A 15867-nucleotide genomic window follows, 5' to 3' on the forward strand; every position below is an offset into this window, starting at 1 on the left:
CTCCACGTCACCCCACCATAATAAATTAAAAAACCAACCGTTTATAAATCGAAACGTGGCCTCTAATTGATAGAATAAAATAATATATTATTTACTTTTAATTAAATAAAATTTAAAAATATATATATACACATAAAATAAAATAAAATAAAATAATCCTTTCTGCTTGTGGGCGGCTGACCTACTTTTTACAACCTCGGGAACCCAGTGGCTTACCTTTCCATCATCCTCTAATAACACGACACGTGTCCAGACAATCTCCCTCCTGAACCGCCCGCCACCGGTCCTACCCCGGTCCGCCCCCTTATATGAAAATGAAAATAAAAATTAATAATTTACAAATATATTTTTTTTTTATTTCATTCCTTGTATAAACATTCCTAAATTACAAACCAAGGAAGAAAAAAACAGTATTTACATCTATAACCCCAAAACTCACGTATAATTATACCATCTATACATTGTTTATTGCTCCCAAGCCCACCATCTTTGCTGTATTTGCACATTTTCCCCATTCTTCCTGTTTGTTTCCTTTTCCACCCCTGTATTTACATGTTTTTATGTAATTCAAAATTAAAAAATTTTTATGAACTGAAGAAGGGTTTTTTTTTTTTTTTTTTTTTTTTTTTTTTTTTTTTAATATTCGATTATGAGTCCACCCATTGGCGCTCTGTGTGGAATCCCCTTTCTTCGTTTGGCCGTTCTGTAACTAACCAAGGTTGGTGGTGGCGTTGATGGCGTGAAGCTCTGCAGCACCACTCTGTTCTTGTTTCTGCTGCTGCTGTACGACGAAGAATCCTCTGAATCTGATCCCATTGCCGGCCGTTTCTTCACGAATTTCTTCGATATTCCCACAATCTGGAAGAAACCCAGATATCAATTTCTCGAAATCAACGCTATCCCAACAACAAGGCATTGATATGAAACTAAGTTTACCTTGCAACCCAGAGAGCAGAATCGGAAAGAATCGAGAAGGCTGCGCTCGCAGACCTCACAGGTGTTCGTCACGCCTTTGCCTGGCCTTGGCTGTGGCCGTTCGTTCAAGAACACGACTCGCGCACTGTTGATAATGTAGGTTTGAACGCCGGTAATGTCAAGAACTTTCTGAATCTCTGATACCCTTATGACATCGTGGTACGATGACCTCCTAATCTGCGCCAAAACAGATCCAAAATCATACAATCAGAGCCAGAGGCATAAAAACAGAGCAAACCCAGAAAACCCAGTTGGTAATCTAAACTGTAATGGGGTTATGAATGTTCTTGAAGGGGAAATCCCACAAGTTATTTCCCATAAAGGTATATTTAGAGTTTCTAAACGAACCAAAATGTCGCGATGATCTTTGTGATAAAACAGAGCAGACCCAGCAAACCCAGTTTTCGTAATCTAAATTGTTGGAATAATGGGTTTGTTATGAATGTTCTTGAAGGGGAAATCGCACGAGTTCTTACCCAGAAAGCGAAATTTAGAGTTTCTAAACGAATCTAAATGGCGCGATGATCTTTGTGATAAAACAGAGCCAGAATCAGAGCAAACCCAGTTTTCGAAATCTAAATTGGTGGAGCAATGGGTTTAATTAGGAATGTTCTTGAAGAGGAAATCGCACGAGTTCTTACCGAGAAAGGGAAATTTAGAGTTTGTAAACGAACCTGAATGGCGCGATGATCTTTGTGATAAGCGAGGCAGAGAGAACAGAGAGCGCCGTTCATACAATCCAAACAATACATATTACATTCGCTCTTATGAGAATCAGCATGAAACTTGCATTGCACGAAGAAGCTTTCACGGAGCAAAGGTTTCAGCCATGGCGGCCATCGGTTATCTTCCTCCTCAAGAACTCCAGCGCCCTGTTTTAACAGAATCCGCCATTGAAACACAAAGAAACTCAGATTGAGAAATGAACACAAACCCAAAATCATACCATGATTCTTCTGTTCTTGTGGTTGATTGAATGACGAAGAAGAACAGTGTTTGTGATTTTAGAGAATGGAAGGGAGAGAGGGAAGTGGTTCTTATCTGCGAAAAAAGTCTAAGCCGAAGCAAAAGGGGAAAGATGCGTTGGCCATAAGGAACTCTTCTCCTTCTTTCCTTTATAAATTTGCTTTCATTTTCTTCTTTGCTTCGGTCTTATCGCATATTTTTCTATTCCTACATTATTATTGTATTTTAATTTTTAATTAATTCGCCATTAACACGTATTTTCAACCCTTCATTACTTTATTTCCCATCATTAATTACATACTTTGAACTTTCCTTCCGACTAAATTAGAGGTATATCAATAAATTTAAACCACATTTAAACGGGAATGCTATCCTTCGAAGTTCAAAAGTTAGTGCTTGGATCTAGGTAAATGAATGTTGGGGATGTCCCGATATTATGAATGACACGTGGGCCTATTCTCGATGGTATAATCAAGTGAGTTGCAATAGCCGACGACACTCCGTGATTTGGGATTGCATCAAGACATGTGGATCATGCTAATTGAACATCAAGATGACATGATGAGATGTGGTGTTGTGTTGAGAGACCTTAGCCCTGAGTAGTGGTAAGATCGAGCCGAATGACTTGGTGTCGCATATGATTGAACATGCATGCGCAAGTGGTTGTGGTCGATCAAGCTTAGAAATATAATTAACAAATGTCCGACTAAAATCGGACGAAAATTAGGTATGGGATTTGGGTTCTTCTCAAGGTTGGTTGTAAGTGTGTCAAGATCACTAAGCATTCACTTTTAGAAACAACAGTTCATAGCGATATTATGTCGTCGAAAATATCGATATCAAATCAAGATTTTAAATCGTAGACAAGGGATAAAATTGAATGGATGATAATAATGTATTTAATGGAGTTTATGCACATTTCGAACGAAGTTAATAATAATAATAAAAAATGCTAGAAATATAATTACCAAAAAATCAAATATTTATTTTTCTTAGAATTATTTTCTCCCATATTTTATTCATTCAAAGTTGTGATCTTGTTCAATATTAGACTTTATTTTTGGAAGTATATATTTGTATTTATTATTTAAAATAAAAAATAAAAATATATTTTATTAAATATATTTTGGTCAAATAAGCAACCAACAATTTCATTTTCTTTTACTTTATAAAAGCCTCAATCCCATCATTAATTATGAATGGCAATTTAATTAGAGACATGTTTATACCCTAATTTAACATTAAAATTGTCCTAATCATAAAATTATTTCACCAAAAAAACTCGATGATCTGAAAAATCTGATCAGCTTAATCCATTATATACGAACAAATGAAAATTTTATAGATTGGTTGGTTCATGGATTCTCTTTAAACTAAATTAGGTGAAAACGAATTTATCGTTAATTTTTAAAAATACATTTTTAATTATGATACAATTATACATGTTAGATGAACACGACTCAGTGATATGATATTGTCTAACATAAGCTCTTGTAGTTTTGTTTTGGGCTTTCGAAAGACCCAATTCCCATGAAGAGAGTATTCATTGATTATAAATTCATGGTCATTTCCTAAATTAGCCGATATGGGACTTTCATCGAGTAATAAATACATTTTATTTTGTTGAAAAAATTAACAACCCGAATAATTGAGTTTAATCTACAAAAAGTGTATCAATCTGACCCAACTAAATCCACGAACATCCCTAAAACTTGTTCCACTAATACGGGTGATTAAGTGAAATAATAATTTAAATATATATATATATAATATTGATCTCCTCAAATAATGAAATTGTGCAACTTGGATTAGGTCATAACTTTAAAATGGAATGAGAATAATCAACAAATTGACAAAAGCAAACCAACAAGTTTATTTTTATTTTATTTTAATTCTATACAATAAAATGATGGTAATTATTTGATTTTTTCATTCCCAAATTCTAAAAATAAAAATAAATATTATTATTATTATTATACAATAAAATAAATTTAACACAAAGAAATTAATAAATATATGAAGTATAAATAATTATTAAATGACGGTTAAGTAAAGTTCTTAATAAAGACATTACCTTTTAAACTTTTTCGAATAAGCTTAAATTAAAAATGTGCAAAAGAGAGACGTTAGGCCTGAATTTGGACAGGTCACAAGCCTAAACCCGAATTTGAAAGACGCTAAGATGTCCAACCTAGTCATAGAATAAAACCAACGAAAAATAGGTTTCTCACTGTTAGATGAACATGACTCTTCACAATGGTATGATATTGTCCACTTTAAGCATAAACTCTCATAACTTTGGTTTGAGTTTCTCAAAAGACGTTGTAACAACGGAGAGAATATTATTTGATTATAAACCCATGATCATTTTTTAAATTAGCCCGAGACTTTCATCATTCAACACTCACTAGTTAACTAACCATTATAACGATAGAATGACTCTAACACACACTCCTGAAGCAATCTTACTCAAGCCTGGTTTTACAATAACTCGAGCTTAATACTAACTTAAACTTCAAGGGTACGGGACCGAGCATCATACATTGACATATGGCATTGGCAGTTGAAACAATTAGGCAACCCACATTGAAGAACGACAGACAAACATTAGGAGTCAACTTCTTGAATGTTTTTGTCTCAAAAGACGTATCCAAAATGTCTTAAAAGTTGGTAATTACGTGGCGCATTATTGTTGGATTTTGGACCATTTTTTTTCAAATGGATGAAATTAATATTTTCAAAATATTAAATACTAAATTAAAAAATTACTAAGGAATAAAATATATAATAATAATAATAATAATAATAAAATAATAATTATAATGCAACAATTATTTGTAGATGTCTTAATTGAGAGGAGTAAGTAACGTGATCATGTCGAAGTCAACCCATATTTTTCAAACTCTAATAGCACTAGCTTTAAATTTACTGTAAATAAGTTCATAGTATAGTCGTGACATTATCCGCTACTTAAATTAGTCATTGTTTTCGATGACTTTCTAGAGAGCACAATCACTCTACAGATTGTGACACCAAATATGATTAATAACGTGTAAACATGTTTTAACGTGTGGACTTTTCCTTGTCTTAGTTATTTTGACCCGTCTATGGGTCTCAACTCCAAAATGACTATATATATATATATATATATAAAATAAATAAATATGTAAAACAATTTTTTTTAAAAAAATGTTCATGATTAAGAGTGTGAAAACTTTTTCTATATTAGACATATTTTAAAATTGTGAAGCTGATGACAATATGTAATAGATCAAAACGGACAATATTTGTTAGTGGTAAGCTTGAGTTGTTATAAATAGTGTCTGAGTCAGGCACTGAGAGATGTGTTAGCGAGGATGCTAGACCTCTAAAAAGATGGATAATTAGACACGTTTTAAAATCGTGAGACTGAGGAATATATGTACGGACTAAATATATTAAGATATATATAAAAATTATATAAATTTTTAGCGAATGAAAAAAGAGATGGAGAAAGAAGTTGGGAAGTAAGTGAGTAGACTTTGTGGCCACCAACGACAAAACAAGTTGACCCAATTTTGCTTGTCGCATATTATAATAATCATAAATAAATAAAGTATATGGTTTATTTATTTATTTATTTATTTTTATTTTTATTTTAATTGATTTTATAAAAATAATAATAATAAAAAAACATTTTTCATTATCTTAATGAATGACTTATATTTGTATGGTTGATGGGTAATTGATTTGGCATATCATTATCTTTGCCCAATTCATGTCTAGATAATGTTTTTTTGGTGTTCTAATTTCTTCATTTATATATATATATATTTATTTATTTATTTATTCCCAAAAGGATAAGGATAGCTAATATTCCATCTTTTCTTCTCATTATTCAACTTCTAAATTATCATTAAAAAAACTTATTTTAAATTATAATTTCTCGATAATATATCAATTTAAACGTAGTTCAAGCGGTTAATAAGGGTCATGAGTAGAACAACGAGCTAAGAGAGATGGGTGTGTCGGCCTCGAAGCTTCATGTGGTTTATTTATTTTTAAATACTCAATTTTGTTAGATTTAATCTCGACGTAACTCAATTTACGAACATCCATAATAAATAAATAAAAAAAATCTGTATTAAATAATAAAAATCTAATCTAATCCAAGATATTTAGATTGAGCGGATAGGTTGAACGATAAAAAATCTGCCAATCAAATTAAGAATGGGCCTTGATGAAAGCCCAATTATAATTTTGGGCATGTAGAACCCAGCATTGATTGAGAATGGGCCTTGACGAAAGCCCAATTGTAATTGGGCTTGTAGAAAACGAAACTACATGGAAAGAACCATTGGAAAGAACAATTGTAATTGGGCTTGTAGAAAACGAAACTACATTGTATCATCGAATTTTTTTCTTGGACTATTCGACAATAAAACCAGAAGCCCATTTTTTTATAGCGAAGGCCCACCTCACGGCCCAACATAGCTTTGGGCTGAACAAGTACATGCATGGAAAGAACCAAACCGAACCCGTGTTTATGAATGAGGGGCAATGATACGAGCCATGGAGTTCAACCTGACCGGTTAGATGAACACGACTCTTCATCTTCACAATGATATGATATTGTCCACTTTGAGCATGAGCTCTCATGATTTTGTTTTGGGCTTACCCAAAAAGCTTCAAACCAATAGAGAGAGTATTATATGATCATTCCTTAAATTAGCCAACCTGAGACAATCCTCAACAATCATGATACTTATGTTCAAATCAAAATCGCTTTAGCAAAACCATTATGGAGAGTCGTGATTTCTAACATGATATTAGAGGCATGCCCTAAACTTAGCCATATCAATAAAATAATATAAAAAGTTGAACAAAGTAATGTGTGAAAGGTATATTTATGGAAGTTAGGAATTGAGAGGCATTTGCAATTGCAATGGAAAACGCAACGGAAAACGAAGGCCCAAAACGACGCCTGATCTTCACCTACGGCACGCTAAAAAGAGGCTTCCCAAATCACAACCTGACAAAGGATCTCATCGACAATAACGACGCCGTTTTCCTGGGCAACTATTCCACCCAATTTTCATTCCCTCTCATAATCGGACCTTATGGGGTACCTTACCTCATCAATCTCCCCGGTTCCGGCCGCCGCGTCCGTGGCGAGGTGTACGCCGTCTCAGATCGTGGTCTCATCAGGCTCGACGAGTTGGAGGACACCGCCGTTGGCCACTACGACAGGCTGCCGGTTCTCGTCGTCGGCAACGACGGCGACACGGTGGGGATCGCGGCGGAGTGCTATTTCGCCGGAAGGGGAGTTTGGGAAGGGCTGTGGAGTGGGAAAGACGGAGAGGAACTGGCGGAATATACGGCGCGGGAGGCATTGAAGTATGTGTGGAAGGACCAACGATCCAAGCGTCTTCCATGAATTTAGTTTGGGAGCAATGTGGTTGAATTGGAAAATTCGATGAATTTTTAAGGGTATTTTGGTAATTTAGTCTGTTTTGATTCTCTATTGGGCCGGATCTCACCTGTGAAGCCCATATATTTAAAAACCTTTCGGAAAAGGCTTAATAAAACTAAAAATAATATATATATATTTTTTTTATTGAAATATGTATAATATAATAGGTTTATAAATTATATGATATTGTATGATAATTAAAACTATGGTTTATAACTATATTTAGCTTAATAATTAAAACTATGATTTATAACTATTATCAAACACAGTTTAAAAGATCCGAGTAACGTGTCTTAAGATAAAGACTATAACTTAAATGGAGAAATCTAACCATTGTGACTTCGTTTCCAGACATTCTCACCTAACATCGTCATCATTATATGGGAGTCTTGTCATTACTTGGAAAAAATAGTAAACATAGTTTGAATATTTAAAAATACTCTATAAGTAATCTTATTGTGGAGTCAAAATCATGGTTCATGGTGGAACCTATCTTTTCATGACTATTCTTTGGACTCTACATTCTTTTTTTAGTAGGGTTTGATGCATAGTACTTCTCTTATACACGGTTCATGCATGCATGCATGAGCCGATAGGGCGGACTTATATATCCCAAGCTTGACTACGGACTAATGCATGTTCACGTTGCTAAAAACTAATAGAAAGAAAGGAATTCACATCGTATCACGGTGTATGTGCCAATATAAAACATCATGGAGAGGTGTGCCGTGCTTGTGACATATAACATGCATTAGGTCCCATAATTTAAAATCATTATACATGGTTATGATGCACATCATACTTTCATTCTTTTCATGACATAACTCTTATATGAGATATGCATACACATAAATGACATTTCTTTCACTTTTATTATACATGGCTCAACAATGTCTCATAGGCATACCATATTCATTAACATACATGACATAACATGCTGAAAATACATGCTATCACATAATACTCATAACATTATATAATCACAATCAACATCATATAATCATATTGTAACATTAGAAAGTAGCATGTAAATGAGCTATAAGGTACGTGTCATTTATACATAATTCAAGTCATCCATCTAAGCAAGAAGGCGTTTCAACATTAAGTCCACTTACCTTTTTGGCTATAGTAGAAGTCAATAAATTTTTTTAGTTGATGTTCATTTGATCCCACTCATCTAGGTATATCTCTAAAGGTGAGGCTCAGTTAGTGATTTTGGTCTAAAGTAGAGGTTCGACGAGGGGTTTGGTTTCGAAGCTAACTCCAAACTTGCTTCCTCTCTTTTCATTCATTCATTCTTTATTCTTCTCATTCTTCCCTATTATCCAAGATGAGTAAAGAGTGAAATGAGTTGGAATAATGAAAATGGTGGGTTTGGGAGATTATTTATAGGTGAAAGAAGAATAGAAGGCCGACTAAATGTGAAAACAAACTTCGCAGTTTTTGAAATTTTCTTGTTGTACTATGTATATCGTATTGATATACTTGACTACTGCTAGTAAGTAATCATGCTATGACGGTGGATAGGAGGTTTGTGTGTCTACGCTTCAAGAGCTGGATGGATGTTATCGCTCGTTAAGCATGTGTGATTGTATGTATGGTTAGTTGTACATTAGCTCTAGGTGAATGATTGTGTGATCCCTCCCTATAGAGAATGAACGGTAGGATCGACTTAAGTCTAGGGTGAGAACATGGTTAGGTGGGGACTAGAATGGAATGCCTCCAGATGTCTGAGCTCATTGGAATCGTGAGGGACGATCAGAGGGTGAGACCCTCCAGCTCTCGGCCATCACAAACTTGGGGAGTCGAAATTGATGAAAATGGAGAATTTAGTCCCAATCAAAATCGCCAAATCGCCTTGGAGACCTAGAGGACCACCTCGGCATCTCTGGAAGATGAAATATTTCTAGGCCGACAGTAGCTGATATGGCATCCAAAAAGCTTCTAGTTCCCTTCCCACTTTGGTGCGTTACCGTTGAGTTAGACATGATGCTGGTTAGGATCATGTTACTCAGTGGTAGATCGATTAGTCTACATGGTGGATCTGTCCTGTGGTAGAACGTTGATTGTGCGGGTAGTCAGTGGTTACCCTGCACGAAGGATCCATCCTATGGGAGAGCATTGGCCATGCAAGTAATCGATTGAGCTGACATGTACTGGGAGTAGTTCTCCTACGCTTGGGCGAATTCATGGCCTATGGGACGGGTTTTCCAACTAACTCCCCCATCGATGACAAGCAGACAAGCACTCACCATGGTGTCCCCCACCTGGTGCAGAGTTATTTGAGATTATGCTTCATCCTCAAATGTCGGATACCGCTACAAAAGCTAAGTCTTCTACATAGGTCTGTGATGCACATTGTTTGTAAAGTTTTAAACTCACCAGAAATTTTACGAATGGTTTTTTTTTTATTCTCTGTCCTTTCATTCTTCATGCATTGCATAGTTATTCGAGTCACTTCCGATCTTACCATGCCTCAAAATTTAAGGGATGACACCCTTCCTCGTGCCAGATGCATTTGTCCATACCTGTGTTACACGTGTCACCTTTTTTCCCCTTCTATTCAATTTCTAGATTTTCAATTCGATTTGATGCATTCCTAATTTCTTCCAATCTTTATAGTTTTTTTTTCCTATAACTCAAATCAACTTGGTTCGTTAACTTTGGATAGAAATAAACATATTTCCAAATTATCAAAGTTGAATAGTTTAAATCTGGCTTTCCAACAAAATTATTTTCATTCAATTTCGTTAACTTTGAAGAGAAATAAACGTATGCAAAATCAGTCCCTCAAAACTCACCGTTCTTGACGTTCACCAGAATTTCAACTTTTATTCCGATTCTACTTCAACTTCTTCACGAAAGTTGTGCAAAATTCCCTCAAGAACAACATGTCAAAATTTTCGAACATAATTTAAAAAAAATCTCTCGAATCCGAAGCTTCTATTCTCGATGATTTTAGCCGATACAAAAGTTCATACCTATTCTCCACAACTAAGACTTCATAAAATACAATGAAAAGTAAAAAAGCAAAATAGTGGAAATTTTAGTGTATATTGTATGTATACGTCAGTATGATGTTAGAAGAGGAAATTAAAATAAAATATATTTTCTATATAAAGAAAAAATAATAAATAAATAAAGTTCCACTAACAAAACAGCACCACATGCGCACACATCCCATCTATTCACACCATAGAGTACATAATGACAAATAATACATTATATTGCATTTCGATCACTAATACTTTAACGATTATTTAATTAATAAAAAATTATTAATTATTGTCAGGAAAGGATAAGAATCACGGTGTTCCAATTTGAAGCTGAAAAATAGTTGGAAAACATTAAAAATGTCAACAACTATGTTGAAAGATTTTATTGTTTTTTTTATTTTCATTTTGCAATGGTCAATTGGTCAAAATTGACTTCGTCATTGTGGAGATTAAAGGGGATCGGGATTGAATCCCGACCACAAACGTCTTTTGTCGGGAGACTATAAATACCCACAATATGTTATGTAAAAATCAGATTCGTTGATGAGTGTAATTAAGATCTCAAATTGAGACGTTTCCTTTAGAAATTCGAGCATCATATTTGCCATTTCTAAGTTTCAAGCAATTGTTGTGGTAGAATTGCACCCGAACCATTCAATCAAGCCTTGATCAAGTTAGATTGTGGAGTGACTCAATTTAGAACAATGTTTCAAATCTGGCTTCTAGATCTTCGGTAATCTAATTCTAGCCTTATCTCTTGGTTGGTCTAAATTTAGCATAATTAGGTGCTAATTACTTTGATTCAAGGGTTCTTGCTAAAATAAAAGCTTGGATGTTGAGCTTAGGATTAGGGTTGCCTTATCAGGAGTATATCCTTATTCTTCATTTGATGGTTTCAATGGACTTCCTTATTTCTTCCCAACTAAAATTGAAAATACTCTCTCAGATCGAGATGTCGATTCGCTTTCCACTCCAAATGAGATGTGAAATTGGTAACTCCCTATTGACCTTTCAGCCCTTCGTCTATTTTAATCGAGTCTTGACTCTCGTCATTCCAACAATCACCTCAATTTACGTCCAGGTGCAGTAACTGGAAATCGTGTAGTTAAGACTAACTTCAACTCACCAAACCAAGATTGAGACAAAGATATGTAGAGTAATTCACATGTATTAGGTAATATATATATAAAATTATTGTAATTTGTTTTTGACATTTTCTAGAAGCACTTTAAAATTATTTTAAATATTGTATTTTTAAATGAGGAAAAGTGCTTTTTGACTTAAATGCTTTTGTCGTTTCTAAAATGACCTAAAAAACATTAGAAGAAAAATGTCTTTTTTTAAGTTTGATTTTTTAAATAATAAATGATAAAATCCACGAGAACTTTATCAAATAGCTCAACATATTTGAAAAGTTTTTAAAACCGTGATCATGTATTTATAAGTAAGGATTACATCTCTACTGGTATGAAGTTTTTTGGGTAAGCCAAAAGCAAATCCATGAGAGTTTATGCTCAAAGTGAACAATATCATACCATTGTAGAGAGTCGTTATTCCTAACATGGTATTAAAGTCATGCCCTTAACTTAGCCATGTTAATAGAATACTCAATTGTAGAATAAAGAAGTTGTGAGTCTCGAAGGTGTAGTCAAAAGTGACTCAAGTGTCGAACAAACAGTGTACGTTGTTCGAGAACTCCAGAAAAGGAGTCGAGCCTTGATCAAGGGAGATGCTGTTCGAGGGCTCCATAGGCCTCAGAGAAGCCCCTGTAGTGTGTACTTTGTTCGAGGGGAGGATCGTTGAACTTAGCCATGTCGAACAAAGAAGTTTTGAGCCTCAAAGCAAGTGTATAACAAAAGGTGTACTTTGTTCGAAAACTCCAGAAAAGAAGTCGAGCCTTGATCAAGGGAGATGCTGTTTGAGGGTTCCATAGGCCTCAGAGAAGGCTCTGTAGTGTACTTTGTTCGAGGGAAGGATCGTTGAACTTAGCCATGTCGAACAAAGAAGTTTTGAGCCTCGAAGCAAGTGTCGAACAAAGGGTGTACTTTGTTCGAAGATTCTAGAGAAGGAGTCGAGACTCGATTAAGTGGAAAAACCCAAAACAAAGCCATGAGAAAGTAGACAATATAAATATACATATCACTGTGGAGAGTCGTTATTCCTAAAAACAAAAAGTGTTATCTTAAAAATATTACTTACTCTTCACTTTTAAGTGGAAGATTATCTTCATAGAAAAACACAAGTTCTATTCTCAAAATTATTATCGTTCAGATTCAGTCTCAATCCATTAATATACTTCCTTGTCGTATATTCAAATATATATATATATATATATTTTGAGTGTTGTATTGTAGGCATGTGAGTATCTACTAATATAAACATATATAATACTTGTTTCCACCAATGTCTGTGTTCAAATGTGGAGATTGCTGGCTTTCACTTTGGGAGAGATAAGATTTGGCTGAGTGGACACCAAATCAACTAATGTTCTCAAACCTTCAATTCATGGCATTAAAATAAATACATTTTATTCAAATAATATATTCTCAAATCAAGGTAATGGATAGAGGTTTATTTTAAACATCAAGACTTTTGGCCAATCAAACTTCAAATCATTAATTTAAACAGCCAAGATTTTCATAATCCCAATGGTGGGTTATGCTTTATAATTCATATTTCATATTAACCATTCTTCTCAAAAGTTTTGATGTCACTTTAACTACTACCATTCAATTGATATAATTGACGGGTTTATGAAAATTGGGGTGACACCTGAGTATAGGAGAGGTGCATGAATGAACTCAGATTACATTTGAATGAGAGCGATATTAAGAATTAGACAGTCAAGAAAAACTTAAAAGAATCGAGAGTTACTATCTATACCAACAAGGTGCACGTTTCTTATCCATAGCTGAATCATAGGAGCTTTAATGTTAAACATGTTTTGTTTGGAGAAATTCTATTTTGGGTGATCTCTTAGGAATTTCAAGAGTATTTATGTGAATGAGGATAAAACATGCGGAAATGACTCGTGTTAGCTTGTGGGAATGAGGACAACTTTGGTTCTGGTTTTGATTCTAGTCCGTTAGGTATGTAAGTAATGTGACTATGTCATAAGGGAATGTTGGAGTTATCTTGATTCCAAGCAAAGTACACTTAATTTTTGAGATTCTATGAATGAGAATGTGTGCATATTAGAGGAATAAACTTAAATGAAAAAAAGTAGTCAATAATAATTTTAGGAGAGAGTAGGTTATGGGATAGTCAATTTTAGATTTTAGAAAACCTATAAATTAATTAGTTGGAGAAGGAAGGGCAAATCATTAGTTAAGTACACTGCAATAGAAAAGGGTTTTTCACTCCTTGTCTCTCTCGACATCTCTTCTTCGTGAGTGTTATTTTAAGTTAGTTTTAGATTGAACGTTTATTTCTACAAATTGGTATTAGAGCGGATTGCTATTTTCAACAAATTGGTATCCGAACGAATTTTATTTCAATACATTCTTGATATATGTAATAACTTTTAATTCTTTTAAATTTTTCTTAGCTATTGGTTTGATTTACTATAGGAGTTGAAATGGAGGGAGTGGAGGACAGCTTAATGACACTGATTTTGTAAAATGGAGTGAAAGGGGGAGTGGGTAGGTGTAGATTTAGGGCCACCCACTTTCTCCCTTTTGCATGTGCCTCAACCACTCTCTCCACACAGCTTCCCTTATATAAACCCTTCACTCACTCCCTTTTCACTTCAACCATTCCCAAATGGCTTCTCATAAACGCCTTTCTTCTTTTATCTTTTTTCTTTTATTAGGAATTGGGGTTTCTTCTGCAGCCAGAAATCTCTTAACTTATGGTGAAGGAAAGCCGGTTAACATTCCGGCATTTGCTTATGGTGCAGGCGGTGGTGCAGGCGCTGGTAGTGGTGGTGGGTATGGCTCTCTTGGTGGTTATGGCGGTGGTGGAGGAAATGGAGGCGGTAGTGGCTATGGTTCTGTAGGTGAATATGGTGTTGGTGGCTATGGAAGTGGTGGCGGTGGAGGAAGTGGTGAGGGAGGTGGGTATGGCCCGGGAGGTGGAAATGGATATGGTGGAGGTGGAGGAAGTGGCGGTGGAGGTGGTTATGGTTCTGGGGTTAGATATGGTGAAGTTGGATATGGCTCTGGAGGTTCAGGGTATGGTGGAGGTAGCGGAGGCGGTGCTGGGTATGGTCCTGGAGGTGGAGGGTATGGAGGTGGCGGTGGAAATGGAGGTGGGGCTGGGTATGGTCCTGGAGGTTCTGGATATGGAGGAGGTGGTGGAAATGGCGGTGGTGCAGGGTATGGTCATGAGGGTGGTGGTTATGGTGGGGGTGGCGGAAATGGCGGAGGGGCAGGGTATGGTCATGAGGGTGGTGGATATGGAGGGGGCGGTGGAAATGGCGGTGGGGCAGGGTATGGTCATGAAGGTGGTGGTGGATATGGTGGGGGTGGCGGAAATGGCGGTGGGGCAGGGTATGGTCATGAAGGTGGTGGTGGATATGGAGGTGGAGGTGGAAATGGCGGTGGGGCAGGGTATGGTCATGAGGGTGGTGGATACGGAGGGGGTGGTGGGAATGGTGGTGGCGCAGGGTACGGTCATGAAGGTGGTGGATACGGTGGGGGTGGTGGAAATGGTGGTGGGGCAGGGTATGGTCATGAAGGTGGTGGATACGGCGGGGGTGGCGGAAATGGCGGTGGGGCAGGGTATGGTTCTGGCGGTGCTGGGTCTGGCGCTGGAGGAGGAGAAGGGGGAGGTTCAGGGTATGGTGGAGAACATGGAGCAGGCTACGGTAGTGGTGGTGGAGGTGGAAATGGCGGCGGTGGAGGTGTAGGATATGGGCCAGGAGGAGAATATGGGTCAGGTTATGGAAGCGGAGCAGGTGGGGGTCATGGTGGAGGAGGAGGAGGAAGTAGTGGTGGAGGAAGCGGTGGAGGTGGTGGAGGAGGGTCGGGATACGGTGGAGGAAGTGCACATGGAGGTGCATCTGGTGGTCATGAAGGAGGATATGGAGGAAGTAGTGGTGGAGGTGGTGGTCATGAGGGAGGATATGGTGGAGGAAGCGCACATGGAGGTGCATCTGGTGGTCATGAAGGAGGATATGGAGGAGGAGGTGGTAGCAGCCAAGGCGGTGGCCACGGTGGATATGCACCTTGAGAAAGACCTCACCATTACCTTATATATTTATATTTAGTATTATTATTATAAAAAGGGCATATACATATAATCATTCATCCTTTTTTCCCCAAGTAATTAATAGAAAATATAAATCTATGATTGGGAAAAGGAATAATTAATTATATAATATATCCTAAGAAAAGTGTGATGTTAAAATTTTCTTTATATATAAAATTATTGTCTCTCTTATTTCCACAAAACCACACCAATTGCATGCATGTTCCCTCCAAAAAAAAAAAAAAAAAAAAAAAAAAAAAAAAAAAAAAAAAAAAAAAAAAATCCAAA

The 15867-nt window shown here is 36.2% G+C and overlaps 3 protein-coding genes across 52 annotated transcripts in view; 2 read left to right on the forward strand and 1 right to left on the reverse strand.

Annotated features, from left to right (window-relative positions):
- Positions 1–331: 331 nt before the first annotated feature.
- On the reverse strand, positions 332–2092 carry LOC111466981. Its single transcript, XM_023111674.1, has 4 exons — positions 1922–2092; positions 1650–1847; positions 937–1152; positions 332–858 (listed from the first exon to the last, which is right to left on the reverse strand). The coding sequence occupies exons 1-4, from the start codon at positions 1922–1924 to the stop codon at positions 637–639; spliced, it is 639 nt and encodes a 212-aa protein (XP_022967442.1). The 5' UTR covers positions 1925–2092; the 3' UTR covers positions 332–636.
- Positions 2093–6820: 4728 nt separating this feature from the next.
- On the forward strand, positions 6821–7530 carry LOC111466984 (putative gamma-glutamylcyclotransferase At3g02910). Its single transcript, XM_023111676.1, has one exon. It carries the CDS (start codon positions 6866–6868, stop codon positions 7355–7357), a length of 492 nt encoding a protein of 163 aa, XP_022967444.1. The 5' UTR covers positions 6821–6865; the 3' UTR covers positions 7358–7530.
- A 6606-nt stretch (positions 7531–14136) lies between these two features.
- The window catches only part of LOC111466985 (glycine-rich cell wall structural protein 1.8-like), a 45167-nt gene continuing 43436 nt past the window's right edge, over positions 14137–15867 (forward strand). For all 50 annotated transcript variants that reach the window (XM_023111713.1, XM_023111707.1, XM_023111720.1 and 47 more), the window contains exon 1: positions 14137–15364. In XM_023111713.1, coding sequence (XP_022967481.1) covers positions 14152–15364 — 1213 coding nt within the window. In that variant the 5' untranslated portion in view covers positions 14137–14151. The remainder of the gene's footprint in view (positions 15365–15867) is intronic.

Source organism: Cucurbita maxima, unplaced genomic scaffold (genome assembly GCF_002738345.1).
Source record: "Cucurbita maxima cultivar Rimu unplaced genomic scaffold, Cmax_1.0 Cma_Scf00032, whole genome shotgun sequence".
In the NCBI taxonomy this organism is placed as follows: Eukaryota; Viridiplantae; Streptophyta; class Magnoliopsida; order Cucurbitales; family Cucurbitaceae; genus Cucurbita; species Cucurbita maxima.